The sequence below is a fragment of the Tachyglossus aculeatus genome, chromosome 20 (genome assembly GCF_015852505.1).
Source record: "Tachyglossus aculeatus isolate mTacAcu1 chromosome 20, mTacAcu1.pri, whole genome shotgun sequence".
In the NCBI taxonomy this organism is placed as follows: Eukaryota; Metazoa; Chordata; class Mammalia; order Monotremata; family Tachyglossidae; genus Tachyglossus; species Tachyglossus aculeatus.
In genome coordinates this window covers 8,408,900-8,436,214 of record NC_052085.1, presented here as the reverse complement: position 1 = coordinate 8,436,214, position 27,315 = coordinate 8,408,900, and the positions used below count along the sequence as shown (strand labels likewise).

The 27,315-nt window shown below is 45.8% G+C and overlaps 1 protein-coding gene across 1 annotated transcript; it reads right to left on the bottom strand.

Moving 5' to 3' along the window:
* Positions 1-1,803: 1,803 nt before the first annotated feature.
* TMEM272 (transmembrane protein 272) lies at positions 1,804-26,383 on the bottom strand. The gene is made up of 6 exons (XM_038761976.1): positions 26,315-26,383; positions 9,464-9,831; positions 7,589-7,672; positions 6,181-6,240; positions 2,737-2,819; positions 1,804-2,301 (listed from the first exon to the last, which is right to left on the bottom strand). The coding sequence occupies exons 3-6, from the start codon at positions 7,644-7,646 to the stop codon at positions 1,939-1,941; spliced, it is 564 nt and encodes a 187-aa protein (XP_038617904.1). The 5' UTR covers positions 7,647-7,672; positions 9,464-9,831; positions 26,315-26,383; the 3' UTR covers positions 1,804-1,938.
* Positions 26,384-27,315: the final 932 nt, after the last annotated feature.

The window sequence follows — 27,315 nt, the reverse complement described above, 5'->3', positions numbered from 1 at the left end:
ATCTCAATCCTGTCATCCCTTAGAAAAAACACCCCAATGACCTCATTCTCCTCCTCCACTCCGTATAACCTTGGTCCACCCTCTTTTCTAATTTGATGGGATTCTTGCCATAGTGGGCCACTTATAAAGCAAACAATGGGACTCCTCGAGGAGCTTTTAGGGAGAGTGCTGAAATGATTAGCTGCTGTGCGTATTTCGAGCAATCAAGATCCTTGTTTTGAAGACACTTGAAGTATGGTATTTTACAGACTTCACTGTTCTTGGAATGTGGCACAGCTAGTGCATTCTTTCCTCCGATGAATTCACTTTCTCACTCAGCTCCACAAAATCCCCAGAAACCTGCCAAAGTGCAGTAGACACCGCCTTCCACTTATCAACAGAAAAGCTGTGATACAAGGAGAAATTCAGTCCCTTCTCTAAAATACCTCAGCAAAACGGGCTAGAACCGAGCTTGGTTTTCCTGATTCCCCGTGAGACTGTGGCCTTCCCCAGACTAAATCGCCTCTGTCTTTTCACTAGTCTCTTGTTCCTGTGCTATTTGTTCAGCACATACCCTTTTGTGGGGACCTGGCCTAGTGGAAAGAGCATGGGCTTTAGGAGTCAGGGGGACCTGGGTTCGACCTGACTCCATCAGTTTTCTTTTGTTTTCAGGGCATTTGTTAAGCACTTGCTATATCCCAGGCACTGTACTAAGCACTGGGATAGATACAAGATAATCAGGTTGGGCAAAGTCCCTATCCCATATAGGGTTCACTCTCTTAGTCCCCATTTTACAGATGAGGTAACTGAGGCACGAGAGGTGAAGTGACTCCCCCGAGGTCACTGAGCAGATGAGTGGCGGAGCCAGGTTCTCTGATTCCCAGGCCCACGCTCTTTCCATTAGGCCGTGCTGCTTCACTCAGTTGCCTGTTGTGTGATCTTGAGCCAATCTCTTAATTTCTCTGTTGCTGCAGTTTCCTCATTTGTAAAACGGGGATTCAATTCCTGTCTTTCTCCCCGGTAGACGGTGAGCCCCGCGTGGGACAGGGACTGTGTCTGACCTAATTAACTTCTCGCCCCCAGCACCCAGAACTGTACTTGACCCATAGTAAGCGCTTAAGAAATACCACAATAATCATCATTCGCTGCCTTCCTCTGTTCAAACAAGCAAGCCTCCTGATGTCCACAAGCAGCAGCTACACCCTTGGGCTTCACCACTCCGAAGTGAGCCCCTCAAGCTCCAAACCTCACGGGCTCCTCCCCCGTTATCGGACTATCCGGGGCCAAAGGGGAGCTTCCTTGGCTGCCCTTTACAAGACCAAGGTAGGTACTCGAATAGCTCACGGGGTCGGGCTAACTAGGGCAGCTCCTTCAGCCGAAGGTTAGAGCCGAGAAAAATAAATGGCATCTCCGAAGCCCAAGAAGAGCTTTGCAGTAAATATTACCCAACCAAAGCACGGTCAGAGGAACCGCTTCCCTCTGCAGCGCTGAATGTCAAGGCCGCACATCGCTCTGTCGTGGGTCTGAAAGCCAACACGTGGTCAGTTTTCCTTGCACTCCAAGGCTATTTAAAGCCGGCTCTGGTTACCCCCATGTGGGTAGATTAGACTAGAGCCAACTGGGAGGTGGGCAGAGAAGCAGCTCTACCTTCCCAAAATGACGTGGAGACATTTAGAGTCGCCTTCTCCCTCCATCCCCCAAAGTTTCAGAGCCTCTGCCCTTTAACCGCGTTACGCCAAATACCGGACGGTCTGGAGAAAGAACGTAAAGAGATGAAAAATTCAGGATGGACAAGGCAGCTGAAGGAGTAAGACGGCAGCTTCCCACAGTTAACCGGGCAGAATGTGCTTCTAGTAGAAGAGATCCCTATGGGTCTTCAGCGCATTGGGTGACCTCTAAAAAAAGGGGGAGACGGCTCAGGTGCCGGCCACCCTTTCCTCACCAGACCGCTGGCGTGACTCAGTCCCCGCCGAGGGCCTCGCTCCGCCTTGAAAAGAGATAGGTGCAGCAGCTGCAACAGACAAGCAGACACAGCCCGGTGTGACTGAGGGAGAGGGCCCCGACGGCAAAGATGTACAGGGTTTTGTCGCAGTAGTCCCGGGGCCGGTGGAAAGGGGGGATGAAGTTGGGCGGGTATACGGAGAAGACCCAGTAATTGCCCATTATGAACCACAGAAAGAGGAAGAGGCTGAGGATGAGGTGGACGTAGTAGCGGTGAGCGTTCTGGCGCCACGGATACTCATCGTCGTCATCGTCGTCGATCACGATGGACTTGGAAAGCAGCTGCCTCATCCGGTTGGAGTCGTACAGCAGCAGGGAGACCTGGGTTCCGGGAGTCGGGGAGGGAGGAGATGGGATGTTTGGCGGGGGGAGGGGGAAGAAGAAAAAGTCGGTCAGAAGTGCCTCAGTTACCTTACCTGTAAAATGGAGATTTGGGCCATGAGCCCCATGTGGGACACGGATTGTGTCCGGACTGATCAGCTTATATCTACCCCAGTGCTTAGTACAGTGCCTGGCACATATTTTGGTGCTTAACAGATACCATTTAAATAAAAGAAAAAAAAAAAGAGAGAAACTGTACCAAGCTAGATTTTTCTGAACATCAATCAACAGTATTTATTGAAAAGATACTGTGTGCAGAGCACTGTACTATGTCAGAAAGAGAGATGCTTGGAGGGCAGCTATAAACACACACACACACACACACACACAGAGACACATTTGTTAAGTATAATAAGCAAATACTGTATATATTACCTTTAAGCTGCCAACGATGCCCCCCACCAGCAAATAGAGGGGGATGAGAGGCTGAACGGGACAGACCTCCAAAAACCTAATTCCTAGATTGGAAATCAAAAAAGAAGCAGAAACTTAGGAGAAATAAAAGATCTACATCCCAGGGCCTTGCAGACAACCAGGGGGAAGAAATATTCCACCAATGATTTCCGTGCAACGACTATGCCTCCTCTGTTTGAACTTTCTCTCTCGCGCCATCCCCCGGTACTGTGACTGTTGCCTGACAGCTTGCTTCCTCCGCCAGCAATCCCACCAGACCTGTGACAACGGACGAGTAATTGCAGCCGAAACGCCCTCCTTCTGCAGGGAAAGTGGAAAGTGCAGTTGGGCAGGGTGGTGCAGGGATCCTAAGGCATTGTGGAGCCACTGCGGAAAGTGAGAACTGGAAGTGCAGTTGGGTGGGGCCAATGTGGAAGGTGAGTCCCCACTTGCTGAGGTAGAATGGCTTCCGAAGGCCCTCAAGAATTCCTGGATCTCTGCTGCCCACCCCCCAACACCCAAATTTCTACTTAGCTAGGAAGATGACAAAAACTCTACTATCAAAAATAAAAAGCGGGATCTTTAACCAGTGGGAACAACTGGTATTTGTACTATCATCTCCTCCCGGGGACATCGATAAGCTTTTGGGTCTGATAAGAGGTCACCCACTTTCACGTTACCCATGGCATAAGCAACAGATGTTATGAGAGTACGGATGTCTTTAAAACACACACGTGAAAAGGCTCTTTGTGGGCACTCAGGGAAGGGATCCTAGGGAATTGCTGGACACAGAAATAAATATACTGGATACAGAAAGAACAGCACCAACAGGAAACAGTGTGGCTTAGTGGAAAGAGCACGGTAATGGGAGTCAGAGGCCCTGGGTTCTGATGCCAGCTCCACCAGTTGCCTGTTGGGTAACCCCGGGCAAGTCGCAACTTGTCTGTGCCCCAATTTCCTCATCTGCAAAATGGCAATTATGCTCCCTGCTACTTAGACTGTGAGCCCACAGTGGGACAGAGACTGTGTCTGAACAGATCATTTTGTATCTACACCCTGTCAAGTACATAATAAGCATTTAAATACCATTACTATTATTAATATTTTTTAACAGAAGACAGACCAGCTGAAAACAGGACTGTCCTGTATAAAGCCTGATAAATGGACATCCTAAACTGGAAAGGGAGGGGGCAGAAAGGTGTGGAAAAATCACAAATATTGCCCCACACCTTGCCAGTGCCGAGATTTTTGACCAAATTGGTGCTGTCCCCAAGCACTAATGCCATTCCTGTTTAAAGTGCCACAAAAATAGAAGCATCCTGGCAACTGACCCATCGTTTTCCATGGGAACCTTCATCACCCTGGCAACTGCTTTTAAGTGCTTATTATGAGCCAAGCACCTCTCCTTTCTGAAAACTAACTTGACCTTCCTGGACACTACTTGTTACATTCAATGTTTTCTAACCCCTCTTTTCCACTTGTAATTTGCAACAAATGGAAAACCATAGAAGAAAAGCACCTTTGTTTCTTCCCCTTCTGTTTCTGTCGGGTTAGTACAATGGAACAGAAGTCGGATGAACAAAACTCACAGACCAAGACCTCGACAAAACAGGCATCTCATGGCCACTGACAAGCTCCGTTTAGACGGCTCAAATATTCAGTCTGCTCCTGCTCGACTGCCGAATTGTTTCAATCACATGCCCCATTATCCAGTCACCTTGGTTTTCAGTGGAAATAGAGCAGGGGACATTTGTATCATCAAGCTACATCCGTAGCCTAGATTTTGTTTTGGAAACTATCCTGACTTTTGGCTATTGCAGGTGTGGCCAACAGGAAGCAGAATGATAAAAAAGTAAGAAGTAAAGAGAAAGAAAGAGCCTGGAAAATCCCCACAAATGGATAATGAACTCCTGAACAATCAAGAAATGCTATTTCTCTAAATACGGATTCAGGAAGCAGGCTAAAACAATGCATTGACCTCCACTCCTGCAGGTTGATATCCACTTGAATAGAGTGGGAATGGCTACACTTGATTTTTTTTTTTTTAACATATTTCTGTCATGACTTTTCTGCTGAGTTGATCACTTTGCACCGGCAGCTAGTCTATCTTCGTTACCCATGTCAACACTGTGTGATAGATGGGGAGGAGGGCATTATTATCCCCCAGTTACAGAAGGGAAAATTAAGCATGTGTCTGCAAAAGTGAAAAAGTGAAAAATGTGTCAGCTCCTTGGGGGCAGGAATCGTGTCTCCTAACTCTATTGTATTTTCCCAGGTATAGTGTTCTGCTCACAGTAAGCACTAATAATGGTATAATGGTATTTATTAATATCACTGATGGAAAGTTCTCCATTGTATTTCTTCTGCTCCCTCCCTTAGTGATTGGCCAGGGCACATTTTGCGAGGATTTTTCTAGGAGAAAATTGCTCTCGAATATCTACTAATTACACTGTATTCTCTCAAGGGTTTAGCACACAACAGTTAGTGTGCTTAGCCCAGCCATTTTCATTTGATTGCATCCGCCCAGGCTGCTACTGAATTTTAGTTCCTCATACGCTAAACACATCAGAGGCCAGCAGTGTGTATGCTTTCACCGCTGCTTGCTCAGACTTATGCTGAGGGGTCTATTTGCCCTCAGTCCATTCCTTTATGATGATGACGATGGTATTTGTTAAGCACTTACTGTGTGCTAAGCACTGTATTAACTGATGAGATGTTAGAGGATGATGAGAAGCAGCTTGGCCCGGGAGTGAGAAGGATCTGGGTTCTAATCCCAGCCCTGCCATTTGTCTGCTTGGGCAAGTCTCCTCACTTTTCTGTGCCTCAATTACCTCGTCTCTAAATGGGAATTAAGACTGAGCCCACGTGGAACATGGGCTGTATCCGACTGATTATCTTGAATCTACCCCAGCACTTAGTTCAGTGCCTGGTGCATAATAAGCGCTTAACAAATACCATTAAAAAAAATTGATCTTGGACACAGTCCCTGTCCCACATGGGGCTTACAGCAAGTGGGAGGGAGAACAGGTACTGAATCCCAATTTTTGTAGATGAGGAAACTGAGGTACAGAGAATGGCATAACGGCAGACCCAGGAAGGCTGGGCAGCACTGATTTATAGCCTTTCTCCGGCCTTCAGGCAGGATGGCATCAGTTTCATCCCGGGAAAAGTTTACTCAGCATGTTTCTGAGATCTCCACAAAAGGGCATATCACAAATGTTCACCTCTTCTAATTAGCATCTGCATCTGAGATGCTGTCCTGGTCGAAAGCTTACCACCACTCTCATCACCTATATTCACTGGGTGCCTGCTGTGTGCAGAGCACTGTACTGAGAGCTTGGGAGACCACAATCATGATAAAAAAGGCATGGTCTGCCCTTTAGAGGTTTACAATCTTATGAATCAAATCTTACAATTGAATCTTACCTGTAAAAGTCATGGACAGTGGCAGGGCAAGGAAAGCCAGGAGTGCAGAGATAAAGTAAGCTGTGAATAGAGAAAGGATAATGAGTGATAGGACTGGAAGCACAGTGTAAGGTGAAGTATGCCACTGTCGTTTATCACCAACAGCAATGATGCCTGAAGAGCAGTGTGGCCTAGCAGAATGAGCCTAAAACTAGAAGGCAGGAGTCCCAGATTTTAATCCCAGCTCTGCTACTGATTTGTTGGGTGACCTTCCCTTAACTTCTCCGTGCCTCAACTTTCTCATCTGTAAAATGGGAGACAGTACTTACTCTCCTTCCCTCTTAGATCATGAGCCCTGGGTAGGGAAGGGACTTGGTCATCTGATTATCTTGTATCTAGCCCAACACTTAGCACAGAGTTGGCACATTAGTCAAGTGCTTAATAAATACTAAAAAGCCATTTCTGAAACTAATTTTTCTCACTTCTTAAGTCGGCTGCCTCCCCAGCTTACCTTCTGCCCATTTTTCTCAGGCCTTTCTTCTAGTCTCGTTAGTGATTTGGGGCTAATTTGCTAAGGGCTAAGGCTGTCTCAATAATTCCCAGAACGACTTAAGGGAGTCCTCTGATCAATGCCGGGAACTGTTGAATCAAGGTTCCCCCAAGTCCACAAAGTGTGGCTTAGTGGATACAGCAAGGACCTGGGAGTGACAAGGACCTGGGTTCTGATGCTTGCTCTGCCACTTATCAGTTATGTGGCCTTGGGCAAGTCAGTTAGCCTCACTGTGCCTCAGTTTCCACATCTATAAAATGGGGATTAAATACCTGTTCTCCCTCCCTCTTAGACTGGGCGTCCCAATTGGGACAGGACCTGACTTCTCCTGCATCCACCCCAGTGCTTTTTTTAAAAAAAACTGGTATTTGTTAAGTGCTTACTATGTGCCAGGCACTATATTAAGCTCTGGCCTAGAAGCAAGATCATCAGGTTGGACACAGTCCCTGTCCCATGTGGGGCTCACATTCTTCATCCCCATTTTAAAGATGAGGTAACTGAGGCACAGAGAAGTTTAGTGACTTGTCCAAGGTCACGCAGAAGACAAGCGGTGGAGCCGAGATTGAACCCAGGTCCTTCTGACTGCCAGGCTTCGGCTCTATCCACTAGGCCACACTGCTTAATACCCTGCTTGGCATGTAGCAAGCACTTAGCCAGCACAATTATTATCATCATGACTATTATCATTATTATTATTAATAATAATAATAATAAAAGCAACCGAGACCCCAGATAGATGTTGGCTCAGCTTTTAGAAGCTACCCCGGCAACCGTCTATACCCCGTACAAGTTCTGGCACCCACACTTCAGCCCAGCTCTACTTACCCGCTGTCCGCTCCTCTCCCTCCCTCAGAATTCTCTCCTTCCCCTCCCACTTACCATTGCTTGCTATTTTTGAGATGCAGTGATGACAGGCCTTCTCCAAACCACCAGACATCGCCGGTTACTCCCTGCTAACAGCTTCTGGGATTAAAAGAAAAAAAAAAATCCCATCAAATAAACTGTAGGATGGTTTCTACCTGTCTGGTTAGTGCCTTGGGGGTGGAGGCAAGGGGAAGAGTCCACCCTACTTAGAAATCTGACTTTCAGCCTGCCGAAGGGACCGTGGGACAGTTGCTGGAAAAAAAAAAAAAGCCCGAGGATAGTTTTCTTCCTAGCTAATGACAGAAAACAGGGGCCATGAATGGTGCTGCAGCTTGGGTCAAACAAAGTCATATGAAGAATGTGGGGGTTTTTTAATGGTATTTATTAAGCGCTTACTATGTGCCAGGCACTATTCTAAGCACTGGGGCAGATGCAAGCTAATTAGGTTGGACACAGTCCTTGTTCCGCATGAGGCTCACGATCTTAATCCCTATTTTACAGATGAGGTAATTAAGGCCCAGAGAAGTGAAGTGGCCTGCCCAAGGCCACAGAGCAGACGAGTGGCGGAGTCAGGATTTGAGTAGCTCCCTGGTCCCCTGGCCTCTGGGCTCGGGGGTGAACTGCTGCCCTCATAGCTTGGAGCCCACACACAGCCTGTGCAGGGAATCCTGCTTACTGAATTGTTATTGAGACAGTCATAGATCCAGGCCTCAGTTTTCTCCATTTATGAAACCGAAATAATTGCACTTTGTCACATCTGGCGATGTTAGGCTAGTAAGTCTGCACAGGATTTTACCCAAATAAGGCATTACCAAAATGTCAAATAAGGACATTTCTAAAGTCCTGTTTGCCATTCCGTGCCAATCTCTGCCACATCCCCGGCCTGAGAGCAGCCATTTACCTTGGAACTGCAAGACTTTCCTCTGAACCCTAATAATTTAGTGTCTCATCCCAGCAGCCCCGGAGTATCCCCGTCTACCCCATCAGCCCTCGACTCCTCCTCATTACCCCCCTGCTCCCCAGAGCCAACAACTCCCCTCTTTTCCCTCCTCGTCTTGTTTCCGTGGATCAGGTTTTCTCAGTGAGAGCTTGGCTGCACTTTTTCAACTGTCCATTCGAAGTCTATTTGTAGGCTCCGCGTGGCCACAGTAGACTGAGGCTACTGACAGCTTCAGCCCCAATTTACTGCCTGCTAGTGCCACCCAGCTGCCCCCGATCCAGCAGGATGTTCTGTGATCAACCTGATCACCCTGTGTCAACTCCAGCGCTCAGAACAATGCTTGACACTTAGTAAGCACCGGGATAAGCGTGGACAAAGCATGGGCCTGGGGAGTCAGAAGGACCTGAGTTCTAATCCTGCCACTGCCAGCAGCATGGCTCAGTGGAAAAGAGCATGGGCTTTGGAGTCAGAGGTCATGGGTTCAAATCTCTGCTCCGCCAACTGCCAGCTGTGTGACTTTGGGCAAGTCACTTAACTTCTCTGGGCCTCGGTTACCTCATCTGTAAAATGGGGATTCAGACTGTGAGCCCCCTGTGGGACAACCTGATCACCTTGTAACCTCCCCAGCGCTTAGAGCAGTGCATTGCACATAGTAAGCGCTTAATAAATGCCATTATTATTATTGGTCAGCTGTGTGACCTTGGGCAAGTCACTTCAGTTACCTCATCTGTAAAATGGGGGTTAAGACCGGGAGCCCCACGTGGGATACGAACTGTGTCCAACCTGATTACCTTTTACCTTCCCCAGCATTTAGTACGGTGCCTGGCACATAGGAAGCGCTGAAGTACCATAAAAAAATATTTTTTTTTAAAAATCATTCTGACCGATACTATCAGCAGAGACAATGACGTGGCGCACGGAAAGTACCGCAGTGGGTCGCCTTCACTCACCTTTGCACCGGCCGAAGAGTTAGGTCGAGAAACTGGCTGTCAGAAAGAATATATATTCTTGGAGAGAGGCACGTCCCGCGGTCAACCCCGGACTCTCCTGGTGCCTCTCCGATTCCGAATTCTCCCGGTGCCTCGGAGTTGCATTTCGCGCTACCTGACGGCCGCTGCGTTTTCTTTCTCTGGGTCTCCGTTCCGTTTCCTCTCCTGCAGTCAGGCGGAAACTCCAGGCTGTTTTCCAGGTGCAGAAGCTGATTTGATGATCTCTGGTTCCTACTCCCACGTTTGTTTTATGCCATTTGTGAACACCCCTGGAAGCAGTTTCCAGTGTCAGAAGAGGGCAGCAGAGGAAGGCCTGGGAACCTGGGGAGCTGGAATAGAAACGGATCTTAGAAACCAACACCTGTGAGACAGATTTACCTTCAGCGTTTTGTTAGTCAAGCTAATTCAGACTTTCTACTCTGTCCATTGTCCCCGTGATCCTGCCCTCTACGTAATAATAATGATGGCATTTATTAAGCGCTTACTATGCGCAAAGCACTGTTCTAAGCGCTGCGGAGGTTACAGCGTGATCAGGCTGTCCCACTGGGGGCTCACGGTCTTCATCCCCATTTTACAGATGAGGGAACTGAGGCCCAGAGAAGTTTATTTTATTTTGTTAGTATGTTTGGTTCTGTTCTCTGGCTCCCCCTTTTAGACCGTGAGCCCACTGTTGGGTAGGGACTGTCTCTATATGTTGCCAACTTGGGACTTGCCAAGCGCTTAGTACAGTGCTCTGCGCACAGTAAGCGCTTAATAAATACGATTGATGATGATGATGATGATGAAGTGACTTGCCTAAAGTCACACAGCTGACAATTGACGGAGCCGGGAATTGAACCCATGACCTCTGACTCCAAAGCCACTGAGCCACACTGCTTCTCGTGCACCTTGATATAATCGGAGCTCCACTAGTGAGTGCCTGGCTGAATTTTTTTTGTTGACTGCCTCTAATCCATTCCTGTCTTGGTTGGCTAGGCTAGTCCCCAGCAGAAATGTCCGTTTTAAGTCTTGGTCGGCGGATCAATAAGCCGGCACCTGCTGCAAAGTTCTGGGACTCCAACGCGGTGCTAGAGCTCATACAGACCTGAGAGCGGAGCGGGTGTGGGATTGGGGGGCAGGGGATGGTCGGGGATCTCCTTCCCTGGAGAAATTCACTCATTCGATCATATTAGTTGAGCACTCACCGTGCACAGAGAGCTTGGCAGAGTACAATATCGCAAAAGACACAGTCCTGCCCAAGACTAGCTCCCATTCTAAAGGAATGTTCTAGAATAAGCCAAACGTGGCCTTACTTCCACAAAATGGCAACTCTAACATCAGCTCATTACCAGCATGCCCAGTGTACCACGAGAATCAACGTGTCTGGAATTTGCAAAGTCTGTCAGCAGCTATCTTATCACCCACTAGCCACCAGGACCTTTTCCCAGATCTCCTGTCCAATCACTTGCAGGGGCATCGGTGAAGAGCTCATGAGGGGTATGAAACTTCCCAAGTGCTTAGTACAGTGCTCTGCACGTAGTAAGCGCTCAATAAATACGATTGATGATGATGATGAAACAGTCAGTAGAAAAATCAAAAGCCCTGCTTCAGGAACTCCCTCTCCTTTCACATCCGCCAGAGCACTGCATCTACCCCAGCGCTCAGTATAGTGCCTGGCACAGAGTAAGTGCTTAACAAATAACATTTAAAAAACCCAACAACTTTCCCTCCAGTTTTCAAATGTGGTATTTGTTAAGCAGTTGCTATGTGCCAAGTTGCTGGGGTAGATACAAGATCGTCATGTCCCACGTGGGGCTCGCACTGTGAGTAGGAGGGAGAACAGAGATTAAATCCCCATTTTACAGATGAGGGAACTGAGGTTCAGAGAAGTGAAGCGACTTACCCGAGATCAGACAGCAGGTAAGGGGCTGAGGCAGAATTAGAACAAAATTCCTCTGGCTCCCAGGCCCAAGCTCTTTCCCCTAGGCCACGCTACTTTCCACTTTTTCAAGGAAAAGCTTTTTGGGACTTATCACTAGTAGCTGCCCTCAGATCTTTTTTCCTCAAAGAAGATTATATTCCTTATGCTTCCTTTGTTTGAAGGGCATATGATGTGCATATGCTAATATACTCCACTCTCAAATGCCTCACTTAGCCTGGAAAAAAAATGATTTAAAGTTTCTCGTCTTCTGCTTGGTCCAAGCTAGTGTAATGCAATTCTGCCCACTCTAGGTTCTGCATAAATGAAGATGGATAAATTGGAGCCAAGCCTTATCCACACCCAGAAAGATATCTTCCTCTCAGATCTTAGTTTGAGTAAACAAAAGAAGATAGAATGGTAACATTCTAGCGTGACTGATTTGCGATGTGGGGGGAAATTAAATGTAGACAACGCTGAGGCTGTCATCTCTTGTCACTCCTTGTAAATACGTCTACAGGAGAAGAAATTCTTCACACCTTTCTCAACTGTCAATCACTCTTGCCAAATCACCTTTTCGAAAGAGCAGCCCACACTCTCTTTCTCCAGAGAACGGTCTTGATTCGGTGCCTTCCCGTGAGGCTCTAAGGGTCCCTGGTTTTCTCTGTTTTTTTATGTTCAGTTCCTCACGGAGCACACGTCCCCTCCTCACACATTCTCTGCACACACATCCGCTGCTTCCATTGTTTTAGGGGACAAGGAGACAGCGGAGCTAATGCGTCTTCCGCGATCAACATCAGGCCTATGTATTAGTCAACAGGGTTAACTGAGTATCCAAGGGTGAGTAGCTGGGGATCTATACCCTTGTCTCTACATATCAGAGTACAAATACGGTCTTGCAATTTACAGGCTAATAGGGGAGACAAATGCAACATCCAGGCATCCCCCATACACAAATAAACACAATGATGATGAGCATATTCTGACACTAAGAGAAAGCACTCTCAGATTGTACTGGAGAAAGTGTGAGGCTAATCAGGGCTTCCAAGTCACCACCCGGGCTGGGGGAAAAAGACAATAAAAACGGAAAAGTGATACTTTAGTGAAAGTGAATGGAAGACACAAAGCATTCCAAGAAGCAGAACTGCCTAGTGGATAGAGCAAGGGCCTCAGAGTCAGAAGGACTTGGGTTCTCATCCTGACTCCATTTCTTGTCTGAACTCTATGAACACATGACCTATACCCAACCTGATTAGCTGGTGTCTACCCCAGTGCTTAGTACAGTGCTTACTACCATAAAATCTATTGCAAAAAATATTTAGCGCAGTAATAGGCCCTCTGGCGCTCTAACCGTAGCTGTGAGTTCACTTAATAAAGGGTCTGATTCTAGTTCAGTTGCTTGGGTCATAGTTATTCTTAGATTAAATCACTGGATTAAATTCAGATTTGGGCTCCTTGTGGAGGTCAAGAACCCGAGAGCCAAGATCTGAAAAATTACCTCCTTTTGAAATGGAAAAAAAAAAAAAAGACATATTGGGTCTAAGCTTACCTGTTTGGCAAACACAGATGGTCTTAAATGAGAGCTCAGGTAGCTTTAATAAGGAAGAGTAGCTATAGGGTGAGAGCTGGTTATTTTCCATCCTGCTATTACTTAATGATAGGGAAAGATGCAAGGTTAATTTCACTCCTGCCAAGGTTATTAAGTCAAGCAAATAATCACCCGGCCACGTGGCTGAGACCTAAGAGGTATCAGAGCAGGCTTGTATCCTTTTAAACTATAAGCTCTTTGTGGGCAGCAGGGACCACCTCTACCAGCTCTAGTGTACTTTTCCAAGTGCTTAATATAGTGCTCTGCACAGAGCAAGTGCTCAATAAATGCCTTTGATTGAATAGACTCGGCTGCTACTCTATTCATTTTTGTAGATTTTTCTTGAAAAACAGGCCTCCCTAGGCTCAGCTGTAGACCTGAACCTCCTCTTCCAGGGGAGGTCTTGGAGATGAGAGGGTGTCCACATGGTAGATGTTGAGGGAGCCGCGTGATCACTGAGGTGGCCCATCTAACCATTGCTACTGGCAGCCCCTTGGGGCCATATAGGGCTGGAGGAGGGAGAGTGGAAGGGAGGGAGAGTCAAAGAAAGACCTGATGGTCCTCTATCTGTGTTTGGTAAAGAAGAAAAGTGACATGATACCACCAAGGGTCACCACTGCCCAGCTTGGGGTGAGTCAGGAGCAAGGGCATCTTCCATTGGTGAAAAAAATTGTAAGGAGGCCCTGGGAGAAAATTACGTTTTGGGGGTCGGGGGAGGAACTCAGAGAATTCACAGTTGATACCTTGTCCTAAGGCTAGAAGGAGCTGAACATTAATAACAATAATAGAGACAACAGTATTTGTTAAGTATTTACCGTGTGACAAACACTTTACTAAGCCCTGGGGCAGATACAAGATAATCAGGTTGGACATAATCCCTGTCTACATGAGGGTCACAGTCTAAGTAGGAGGGAGTAGGATTTAACCCCCCTTTTTTGTTCAGATGAGGAAACTGAGGCACAGAGAAGATAAGGGGGTGATTGGGCCGGAGAAGAAGGCAGAGAAGCGAACCTCTAGCTTCAGCATAATCTTTAAACAAGTTATTTTCCCATCCATCTTGGGCCCCCATCACAGGGTAGGGTGAACTGACATCAGTCAATTGTATTTACTGAGCACTTACTGTGTGCAGAGCACTGTATTATACCATTGGGAGAGTACAATATAACAGAATTGGTAGACACATTCCTTGCCCACAACGAGCTTACAGTCTAGAGGGGGAGACAGACATTAACATAAATAAATTACAGATATGTACATAAGCAGTATGTGAGCAGTGGGCTGTCCCTCAGGGCCACTTGTCTACTGCATGACCTTGGGCAAATCACTTCATCTCTCTGTGCCTCAGTTACCTAAATTACCTCAGTTTCCTCATCTGTAAAATGGGGATTAAGACTGTGGGCCCCGAGTGGGAAAGGGACTGTGTCCAACCCGATTTGCTTGTAACCACTCTGGCACTTCGAACAGTGCCCAGCACGTAGTAAGTGCTTAGCAAATACCATAATTATCATTACGGCTTTCCAATTCACCTTCTGTTACACCTGCCGCTAAGCTGAGGTTTCATTTTAATTCAAACTGAGTTCAAGAAGTGGTTTGTTTGATCCCCAGACCTTGAATGACCGAAGATCTTCTTGAGTGGATTTTAAGTGGTGAAGATAAAAATTTCAGCTCCACTGTATGATTACCTTTAAGACAGGACTAACAATGATACCTGTGATGTTTGTTAAATGCTAACTTGTGCTAAGCACTGTACTAAGCATTGGGTTAGAGACAATACACTCAGATCACATGCAGACTTTTTCCCACACTGGGCTCACGTAGATTCCCTGCTCTGTCCAAAGGCAAACTTTTTTCACACTGCCCTTTCGTCTCTAACCTCTGACTTAAAAGGAAGCAAGACACTCATTAAACTCAGTCCATTCACTATTCCTAAGTACGGTACTGGCTTGGCACCAACTGGCCTTAAGATTTGGTTCCAGAATACGACATTTCTTATTATCTCTACACTTCTTGCTTCTCCCAACTTTGGATTTCACTGCAGATTTTACTGGAGAAAGGCACTAAGATTTTAAGCCAAAAGAAAGATCTCAAACAAGTTTTTTTTTTTTAATATAGACATGAGTGTTTAGGAAATAACGGTCAAAATGAATTGCACCTGTCTAAATGTTCTTGTTTTTTTCACGCTTTTCCAAGCGTACACGTCTTCATGCTGATGGCCATGAGTCACTCTTCCATAATTACCATCTACTTATCATGATTTCTTTCTACTTTAGGAGAAAGCCTCCAGGATCAATCACCGAAAGGAGAATTTTGAAACAACTGGAGAAGAAACCAATGTTTGCTGTTGTCTGTTCCCAACAGCTACCTGTCAGGGGAGTGAATTTTCTTACTCTAGAACTCTCGGCAGAGCCAACTTCAAATGGTAATGACATAAACCATGTCCCAAGGCACCATAGAGACAGGAGCAGCTGGGATTGATCTCCCAAAGATGGCAGCCATCCAGCCCCCTCAGGCCCATCTCCTCAGCAAATTTGTTTAAGCCGAAATTTAGTCCACGATTGCTTCTTCTTCAAGGGTTTGATGTGGAATCTTTCCAACCCCACCATTCCCTAATGACAATTTCAGGAAATTTTTCTACTCGGTGACTACGAGGAGTCTGGAACTCTCAAGTTAGAGCAACCCCTGCAGCCACCCTGTCCTGGAGGGCACCGGACAGTCACTTGAGCTTGAAGTCATATGTCCCCTTGGAGCTTTAGGTGGAGTTGGGAAGGTTCTTCTAATTTTCTCCTTCCCCACTTCCTAATTTGTGAGTGGTGGCCTAACACGGAGTGGGATTTCAAAATTGAGAGAAATAGGATTGGGGTTGAGCCTTGCCTTTAAGCTAAAATGGCATCTCGCCTACCTCCTCTGGTTCTATTAAATGTTGCCCCACTATGGCAGAAGTGAGAGCTTTTAAAACACTCTAAAAATGCCAAAGAGGAGGACTTGAAATTGCCGTAAACCAAATGAAATATAAGGGAGGAAAACCCAGCGACACCATTCACCACGTATTCAGGAAAGGTCCAGAATTCAAATCTCAGAGGAAGAGGAGGTCACAATCCTTTCTATCTGCAGTTCAGTCACCAAGGGCAAGTCCTGTCAAGTGGCCCAGTGAGAATGGACACAGTTATTCCATCAATCAGTAGGGACCCAGAAGAACAGAACTGAGTCGGCAGACACCATCCCTGCCTTTGAGAAGTTTACAATTAGGTCACTCTTTCCACTCCCAGACCAACAATGATCTCACACTATCTACCTCCCTTAATTCATCTGTCCTGGACATCACTCAGGAGTTTGGGTAACCGATGACACCACTATAGATGACCTCACACAACAGACAATGGCCCCGTGACTCTTAATCTCTGGGGTGTATCAGTAGTATTTCAGTTCACTTGAAGAACTGCGTGAAAGTAAGTATCTCTTCATGCTACACTTTTTTTCAAAATGGTATTTGCTAAGCACTTACTTTGTGCCAGGCTCTATACTAAATTCTGTGGATAATGGTGGTGAATGCAGGGTACCTGGGATTTTCCTTTTTTGAATGCCCTTGAAACGAAACAACTCCCCACAAAATTGGGCTTCTATTATTTGTATTCCTACTTATGCCAGACCTCAAAAGATTATGTGTGTCTGAGGGCTGAGGGCATGAGTTCTTCCTTTGTAGATTCTAAACCGTACTCTCCCAGGCACTCAGCATAGTGCTCTGTACAAAGTAAATGCTCAATAAATACCACTAACTGAGTGACTGAAGTTCTTTGCGAGCCAAGGAAAACGCCTAGCTCCCAGAGCTTCCCTTAAATATTGGCTAGCTCAATCTGAAGGAATTGCTTTGGTGGGTGAAATAATCCAAGGTGGCTTTAAGCCTTTATGAGCACAGACAGTCAAGTGCAATGATCCCCCAGCGTAAGGAGCCCTCCTCCTCACCCCAACCCCGATCTCGGCCATGTGTGCGAAGTGCACTCATGGCCGACGGGAAGGAATTGGTGATGAGATTTTGCCTCTCCCACGGGCTCCCTTGCTCAGCGCCCCTTCACATCCTGCAGGACGTCATTATGTGACACTGTGGGAGCACATAATGACATCACACGGAAGCGGGTCCCAACGCCAGGACTTAGAGCACCTCTCCAGGGGTGCTACTGCTTCTCCCCACTCCCAAACCTCTGGGTTCCCTTCTCCAGCCCCCGCTGACACAGGGATCACACTTCCTTCTTGTGGGGAGGAAGGCTAGGTGCTTTTGGTTTCTCAGCCACTGCCTCCCTGTGTCAATGCCCCTGACCGTATGGACTGTGCCATCCATCCCGCTTCCTGTCTCAAGCCAGCCCCGCTCCCGCTGGCCAGAGAAACGGGCCCTGATACTTCACTCCCTTCCACATATATAACTGGAGCCCTGCCACTGAAGATTCAGAGTTGAAATAGTCCTTAAGAGAAAGCATAAGATCTCCAGAAGTCGGGGAACCTTCCAGTGAGCAGCGGTGTGCCCAAGTGGAAAGAGCCCAGGACCGAGTGCCAGGGGGACCTGGCTTCTAATCCCAGCTCTGCCACAGGCCTGCTGAATGACCTTAGGCAAGTCACCTAACATCAGGTCCTCATCAGCAAAATGGGGATTTAATACTTGTTCGCCCTCCTACTTAGACTGCAAGCCCATTTGTGGGAGAGGGACTGTCTCTGACCTTGATTACAATTCATTCCCTCAGCTTTTAGCACAATGCTGGACACATAGAGCTTTGTGATATATGCAAGTGACAGGGACCGTATCTAATTCCCAACTGTGTATTTTTTCCCAGCGCCTAGAACAGTCCTCTGTACACAGTGTTTAATACTACTAAACTTACAAATTATACCATTAAACTTACAAACACCACAATTATTATTCCACATATTATGGCCCCAAGGAAAAGATAGTCAATTCTGCATCATCTTGGGGATTGGGAGACACACTAACAGGGAGGTTATATGTTGTTGATTTATTTGCCCACTTGTGTTTATCATTTATATCAATTCTCACACTGTTTAATAGTATTTCATCAGTTAGTCCATCTTGTTTTCCCATTAGACAGCAAACTCAGAGTGATTGTTTCTTGTGCTTCTCCTCTGTATTTCCCCAAATGCCCAGTGCCTAACAGGTGTTCAGTAAAACCCACTGGTGGGTTGATAAGAGAGCATAATCTGAGCATCAAAGATTATTAATCACTCAATCAATAATACTGATTAAGTGCTTACCATGGGCAAAGCACTGCACTAAGCATTTGGGAAAATATAACAGAGCCGATGGACGTGATCCCCGCTCACGAGAAACTTGCAAGATATCTCAGATGTTCTTTAAAGCTTTTAAAGCAGGAAGGAAGAATAATTATGGTATTTGTAAGCTCTTACTATGTGTCAAGCACTACTCTAAGTGCTGGGGTAGATACAAGTTAGTAGGTTGGAAAACACTCCTATTACTCATGGGGCTCAAAGTCTAAATAGGAGGGAGATCAGGTACTGAATCCCCATTTTACAGATGAAAAAACTGAAGCACAAGGAAATTAAGGGACTTGCCCAAGGTCACACAGCTGGCAATTGGTAGAATCAGCATTAGAAACCAGGTCCACCGACTCCTAGGCCCACGCTCTTTCCACTAAGCCACACTGCTTCTCAGTATTTGCTGAACCGCATTTTAATTTTTTTTTAAAAGGAGGTTAAATAACCACCTCTCACGACTCCTGCCCACCCTATTCACAGTTCAATTTTCAGATGTGTAATAATAATAATGGTATTTGTTAAGCGCTTACTATGTGCAAAGCACTGTTCTAAGTGCTGGGGAGGTTACAAGGTGATCAGGTTGTCCCTCGGGGGACTCACAGTTTTAATCCCCATAACTGAGGCACAGAGAAGTGAAGTGACTTGCCCAAAGTCACACAGCTGACAGTTGGCGGGACCGGGATTTGAACCCATGACCTCTGCCTCCAAAGCCTGTGCTCTTTTCACTGGGCCACGCTGCTTCTCTTGTAATGTACGCTTCTCAGGGTGTAATGACACGCTAACCCTAACTGCATGACACTCACCACACAGAGGAATGTGGGGCCAAACCAATTATCTGGGTTAAATTTGTGCTCACTCCCTTCCTGGCTAGACTATAAATTCCTTGAGAGCAGGGATTAGGCCTACTTATTCTATTCTCCCAAATGTTCAGTACAGTGCTCAGCACAGAGTAAATGATCAATAAAGACCATTAATTGATTTGAAACTCAGTTTTGAGAGGTTTGTTTTTTTTTTTAAACCAAACATCGGGTTTCTTTATCCTTGACCTTTATCCTCTTTATCCAGGAGGGTCCTCGCTAGGCACTTTTGGGGCACAGACGAGTTAGCCCACCTAATTAATTTTATTCTGTTCATCCGCTCATCCCTCCCAAGCTTTATTACTTAAACCAAGGCAGTGGTTAAAAAGACTTGAAACTCGGATTAATGAAAGTGCAGTCTTGAGGAATCTCAAACATGCCTGAATCAGAAAGTAGGGAGACAAGAAGCAAAGTTACATGCTCATTACCAAAATTAGGACAACTGAAAAAAGAGTTACATGTTTTCTCCCAAAAAAGGCCACCGAAGGATCTGTTAGCATCATCTATCACCAAGGTAGTATGAAACCCACAAAGGGATGTCACAATGCTGAAGACCAAAATAAGTGTTTTAGATCATGCTTATGCGTGGTTAAGAACAGGCTTGCATCATTATGGTTTGTGACTCATGAATGCTAGAAAAGGTGGGAAGAAATAGGTTTTCTGAGCTACACGGAATAGAATAATGAAAACAACACATTTTGTACATGTCACAAAACAGAAACAATAGAAAAAGGTAAATTGGTATGAGTCACTAAATAACTGAACTAATCTCTGGCTATACTCCCGCTTGCCTTACCCGGGCCAGCTGCTTACAATCTACATCTTCTGACTACCCTGTCTCACTGTTTTTGCAAATACTATTTTCTCTGCCTGGATGTCCCCATCTCCTTCCCCCAAATCTCTTCCCTCCTTCAAAATGCTCCTGAAACTGCTACCACATCCATCTTAAATCAGTGATATGTACTGAACATTTACTGCGAACGGAGCACTGTACTAAATGCACGCAGTCCAATAATTCTCTCACATACAGGCGATGAAATACCTATATCTGGACCTCTCTTCATTACCCTTGTTAGATTGCTAGCTCTTTAAAATAACTCCCATCCAGTTTCCACCCCACAGGATTGCAAATATAATCCATGTGATATTTTGTGGAAAGTTGGTCTATCCAGGTTAATGGAGGAGGAACTCGGGAATAAAAATCCCTAATTGCTTCAGTCACTCTTAAATCACCATAGAAATAAATGTTAGACAGAAATTTTAGTTTAACACAAAGGAATAAATTTGCCACGACAGATATGCCATGAAAAGAAGCCTGATTTTAAAGATGATGCTTTAATATGGAAATATGAGAGACAGGAAATGCCACTTTAAAATTTGCTTGGAAATCCCTGCCATTTTTGATAACTCAATCCCAAGAATTTTCATGGGCAGTAATTAAGGAGAGGCTAGTAACTCAGAAATCCATGCACTGGTCGAAAACTCTAGCAGAAAATTCAACATGACTGTAACAGTGTCATGATGAGGCTGTGGGATTATTCCATCCAAACCATGTGGGCTGGGTCCCAATTTGATAATTTATGGCAAAATTAACCAGAAAAGAGATCTCTTATTTATCAGGACATATCCTCCTCCACCACCACCACTCCAACAATATTCACGGACTGCTCAAAGCGATCCAGCATGGGTAAAAAACCTCCTGGCTAGAAGGTATAGGTCTCGCCAAGCCCGCTGATTGAATAAAATGAGGGCAAAGCTAAAGAAAATGAAAGTCTTCTTCCGAACCGATAACACGGCAACGCTCAATTACCCCCTTCGGTAATGCAGCCCAAACAGAGTGTAGTTTCTGTCGCACTGTATTAAGAGGCATTGCTCCTGCTAATACGATTGAGAGACGGGCTCTAGATGAAGTATTCCGCTCTCAGGTGATTTTCAGGAATAGCGGTGGGTTGCTGGAAGCGGAATGACATTCCGTGGAGCTAGGAACATTTAGTACCCAGAGTGCCCATCCGAAGAGGAACAGGATGGATTAGTTTCTGGATGATTGCTTAATGCTCCATCTCTGGAGCATCCGTCTCTTTTGTTACCAGGTGCTTGTTCGGAAGTACAGGTTTGTGGGTTATCGATGGCCTTTGTTTTTCTCTTCCTTTCTCATTCCTTCTATTTTTTGGTCATCCCCCTGTGTAACCTGCACTTCCACTAGTAAGGGGTGACTGTGAGAGCCGTATTGTCTATCAAATCAGTTAATCATTTAGGCATATTGATTAAGCACTTCCTGAGTGCAAAGCATTGTACTAAGCACTTAGGAGGGTACAATATAACAGACGTGGTTGACACACTCTCTGCCCACAGTGAGCTTACGGTCTAGAGGGGGAGACAGACATTAATATAAATTACAGAGGTGTATGAAAGTGCTGTGGGGCTGAGGAAGGGGTGAATAAAGAGAGTCGTGAATCAGGGTGACAGAAGGAAGTAGGAGAAGAAGAAATGAGAACTTAATTAGGGAAGGCCCTCTTGGAGGAGCTATGCCTTTTAATAGAGCTTTAAAGGTAGGGAGAGTAATTGCCCCACAGCACTTAGGTACGTATCTGAAATTTATATTACTGTCTGCCTCTCCCTCTAGAATGTAAGCTCATTGTAGGCAGGGACTGTGTTGTTGTTATTGTTGTACTGTACTCTCCCAAGCATTTAGTACGGGATTCTGCACACAGTAAGCGCTCAATAAATACAATTGAATGAATGAACATAGTCTGTTATGCAGGATTGTAGCCTGCTTCTCCCCATAGAAGCCCATAGTCCCCAAGAGCCCCACTCTCCTCCTTCTCCCAAAAGCCCTCTCTCTTTTTTTATATGATATTTGTTAAGTGCTGACTATGGGCCAGGCATGGTACTAAGCACTGGGGTAGATACAAGTAGATACGGGTTGGAGGCAGTCCCTGTCCCACATGGGGCTCAGAGCATTAATCCCCATTTTACAGATAAGGGAATTGAGGTCCAGAGAAGTGAAGTGACTTGACCAAGATCACACAGCAGACAAGTGACAGAGCCAGGATTAGAACCCAGGTCCTTCTGACACCCAGACACCTGCTCTATCCACTAGGCCACACGGCTCTCATCTCCCTAGACTGTGAGCCCATTGTTGGGTAGGGACCGTCTCTATCTGTTACCGACTTGTACTTCCCAAGCGCTTAGTACAGTGCTCTGCACACAGTAAGCGCTCAATAAATATGATTGAATGAATTAATGAATCTCCCTACCACTCACCTGCCAGGCTGGCTAGGCTTCCTTTTCTCAATCAGGGATCCTGGGACATACACCGCTGTGGGCAGGGAATGTGTCTAACAACTCTTGTATTGTATTCTCCCAAGCATTAGTTCAATGCTCTGTGTACAGGAAGCACTCAAATGCCACTGACTGACATGCACAGGGATGGGAAATTTTAACTTCTTATTTTCATTGGTTGTGCGTGGAATAATGCTACCATTCTTTGCCTCAGAGCTGCGCTCAATCAATGAGTGTCCATGTGGAAGGTTTTCACTGGGGCCAGATGGTCTGAGCTTTCCCTGTTGGGGGAAAGGGCCACGATCAGCAGAAATTCTGAGTGGAAGAACCTGGCCCAGGAACCTTGGCTCAGTAAAGTCTGAGATCTTAACTTTTCCCCTCTTGTCTGCTTTTTTCCCCTATCACTACTCCTTATTCCTATTCACATCTTTCATTTTCCCCTACTTCTCCCCACCTTTCTCATCCTCATTTCTTCCTTCCTTTTACCTACTCCTGATGCTGCTACCATTCTCAAGGCATACAGGCTTCCATATCCAGACTTTCCCTCCCTCACAGCCTTCTAACACAGACTGACCTTAACCCATGCACCCAAGTGCACGCACTCACACCCAGACAGAAATCCAAATTTACATCCCAGAGGGCACACACACATATACTCCAACACCTAGGCTCAGGCTGAAGCTCCTTTGACATCCTAGAGGGTACCTCTCTATTAAGATAGTAGACAAAGTCAGCACAAACATCTGAGCAGAGTTTAACCTTACACAAGATCTTAATTATTCTTAAACATAAAATGGCTGGGTTGATTACAATGTCGATAAATATACACACCACCACACATGGAGCGTATGAAACACACACAGCCAAGAAAAGCACACACACTACTAGAGGAGAGTCTGCAAAATCACACACCTACTCATCCCTCACAGCCTCTGCCTCTTACACAAAGCCAGGATACACACTCACCTCACTGCCCCACTGCTAAATCTCATCGACATTGAAATCGGGAAGGGAGTACATTCTGAGCATGGAGGTGGTGAGAAAGTGAGGGCTGTTTGGGGCATGGCAAGAAGGCTTGCCTGGACTGGAGCAGGGAAAAGCCGGAAACACCGTAAGACGTCAAGAAAAACTGTTGATTAATTGATTGATCGGAGGTGGGGGTAGATGAATACAGCTAGGTCAAGTGGGTGGGTCAAATGAGAAGCATGGGCGTGGTGGCTTCTAATCTTTCTCCTTTGTTTCACTGACAGGCAAGTGAAAGCACAGAAAAAATGCTTTGCATTTTAAAAAATAAGGTTCTCTAATTGCTACTCTCTTGGCTGTAATTGTATAAAGGTCCACCAATTAGTAGCAGAGCACACAAGGTGTACCTTACCGGCTGACTAATAGATTTGCCGCTAAAAGCCCTCCTCGGGCCTTTCATTTGGTCATTTTACAATGCCCAAGGAAGCAAACTCTTTTGTGGCTTTATTGCTTAAAACTACTTTACGGGGATTTCTGAGGGTTTTGATTTCATACCCAAACCACATTTTGGTCAAATGTGTGATCTCCACATTACTGGAAAATGCTTGAAACCCCTTTCAGCTGGTATCTGATCTTGGGAGTGATTGTTAACCAGGAACACTTGCTAGCTGATTACTCAGTTACACTTGGACTAGGACTCACTGCAATCAAAACTGATGAAATCTCCTCTGAGCTCTGCCCCTAACCCCGCATTAATTCATCTATTTCCCCTGCCATTACTCAGACAGACGCCTAATAGTTGAGCTTACAGTCTCTCTGGCTGTGGGCTCTGCCCATTGAAGTGGTACCCCACTGGCTGCACAGGCACCAAGCTTAAAGAACTGACCATCAGCTTTAAGGCACTTGATGCAATCTGTCTCCCCGCCCCTCCAGCCTTTCCTTGCTCCTCTCCCACTACAATCCTCTGTCAACCTACTCACTGTACCTCGCTCTGGTCTCTTTGGCCATCTACCCTTTCCTCCCTTTCCCTTCGAAAGACCACAGCCCTCCCCATCTTCAAAGCCCTACTACCATTCTCCAGGAAGTCTTCTCTGGCTAATCTCCAGTCTCCCTACCCAATTTCTCTCCATTCTACATCTCCAGTGCACTTAAATCCTATTTTAACCTTTAAGCACTTAGGTTCGCAACCCACACAGCAATTATGACTAGATCTTTAAACCCTGTTGCTTCCCCTACTTGTAATTTAAATTAATTCATTCAATCGTATTTTTTGAGCGCTTACTGTGTGCAGAGCACTGTACTAAGCGCTTGGGAAGTACAAGTCGGCAACAGAGACGGTCCCTACCCAGCCATGGGCTCACAGTCTAGACGGGGGAAGACAGAAAACAAAACAAGTAGGCAGGTGTCAATACCATCAGAATACATAGAATTGTAGCTATATACACATCATTAATAAAATAGACTAGTAAATATGTACAAGTAAAATAGAGTAACAAATATGTACAAATAATTGTTGTGTTAGACCTCTCCCAAGCACTTAGTACAGAGCTCCTTATACAGTAAGTGCTCAATAAATATGATTGATTGAAACACCAATCTACTCACTGTGCCTCGATCCCAGCTTGCCAATGGGCCTTGCCAATGGCAGTTACAGATTATAGGTAGTTGGCTCAGTTTTAAAGCCAAAAATACATAAACAATTATACGGGTTATAACTATGGATTTACCATGATCATCGTTCCAAGACAAGGCCCCCACCCCTAGCTCCTAAGGCTTCCTGTAGGTTCAAAGAATCCCATTTAGGAATGTTAACTCCCTAGGCACGGAGTCAAGACATTTGCTTATTCCCACGGCATTTCAAAATGTGTTTGATTTCTCCATTCTATTGGCACACAAGGGGATGGACGGGGGCAGGAAGAATTTAAAGGGCATCTTTCATAATTACAATTATTGACTTAACTTGCTACAACTTGGTGACAGTGTGTGTTTAATGAAGTGTTTCCTGGTGAACAGGTTCTCTCTTTCTCAATCCCTTCAAATGGATCCAAGGGCTGCTTTGCAGGGTCGGTTTGAAAGAACCCTACAATCCACAACACAACCGCCCTGTAAAAGGCCCCCATCACTCCAACACCCTCAGCATTTTTGTATAATTTGGTGCCTAACGAATTTCTGCGGTTTCCCCCAAGATCAAAACACACCCGGTTATCCAGTATGGGACACTCTGGGTTTATTTTTAAGAGGATCCACAAGATGTTGAGAAACAAATTCCGATAGAGACATGCTTTACAGAGGTACAGCCTAACTTCAAAATCCAACTACGATAATAATTTCTCCCCCAAATAAAATCTCGTATCAAGAAACCCATTCACATATACAGCCCCCCTCACTGCCCTGTCCCTCTTGAGTCTCCCCAGAAATCTCAGGAGCCGATCCGGGACACAACCACCAGATAGATGGTGAGACCTTCCCCTTTCTCTCTGGCAGCTATGTTCGCTTTCTCTACTCCTGGGAGGAGAGTGGGCCAAGAACGATGCCTTGCCCAGAACTGCCTTCTATGCTAGCCCGATTCCACGATCTCCGGGCCTCGGCTTTAGTGTCCCTGGCAAGTCCAATGGCAATCTCCCTGTCTCACACGTGGCCAATCAGAGATGGTTTTCCTTCTTATTCTCACTGCCCTGCTTCCATCCTGCCATTCACATTGGTTTTCCCACTTTCATTTTTCTTTCTATAGCTCCCCCGCACCCTTACCCATTTTGTGCCAAGCTCCTAACCTTGGACACATTTTCAAAAAAAGGTGTCTAAGGTGGGGTTCTAGGTGTGTGTGTGTTGGGGGGGGGGGTGGTGGCAGGGGAGAGGAGGAGCACAGGGAAAACATGGGGGCCAACAGTTAAAGGAGGGATGGAGGATGAGCAGGGAGAATTAAAAGACCATTTTAAAAAATAGCTTACCCAGGTAACAGGGATGGGGAGATCTTCACCGGCCTTGTCAGTGACACCTAGCAGAGATGGTCCACAGCAGCCAGAGGAATACTGTTTGACTTCAATAGGTTGATTCTTCACTGCTCTGCTACCTGAACAATTAGAACCAGCAGAGGAAGACGTTTCCATATTAATCACAAAAAGTTAATGCTTTAGGAACTTCTGAGACTCATAACTATTCATCTATCCGCTAGTTGAGTATACTTCAAAATCCGAGGACCAGGAATAGAGGGGTTGATACTTCCCTGTATATAGGATGGAGTTATTGATGTGGATGAATTCATCCTGTGACTTTATGGGACTAGACGTCACGCAATCTTCAATGGAAAGGGTCCCAGAGTGCTCTTCTGTCCCTCCTGAGGAAAAATCCTTGAAAGACCTATCCTAGTACTGGACGGTAAGATGGTAACAGTCCACGGAAACACCGGAATGGGTACTCAGGAGGCTGGGGAAAGCCTTCTTACCTGGAGAGCAGCAGCCTTGGTGAACATTTTGAAGTCTGGCAGCGCAAGTTTTAAGACGAGGACAGGCAGCTATCTGACGAGTGGGCAGGGCTCAGTCCTAAATGAACCTGAGCATTGGGCTTCCAGTCCCATCCTCCTTTGGCCCTTTGGAAGTCTGGGCTTTGGGAAAGGGAGTTAAACAACTGGAGAAGGCAATCTCGCTTAATCTGACATTTCAAAATCTAAGCTTGTCAAAAAGATGACAATCCCCAATGACTAAGTGGTGATCAAGAGACATTCGACTGTCAAATTCTCCTGAAGAAGCACTATTCATAGCGCAGGGCGAGTTTCAAAAGCGTTCTGAAGTCTCACGTACTGAAGGCCTATTTAAAAAAAAAAGTATCGGCATCATAAGTGCACCGACAGATCTGGCATACACGACAGCCCTGTTTTCCCCTACTCTATAATGTTTTCACCATTAGCTTGTTGTGGGCAGGGAACAGATCTGCTAACTCTGCTGTGTTATAC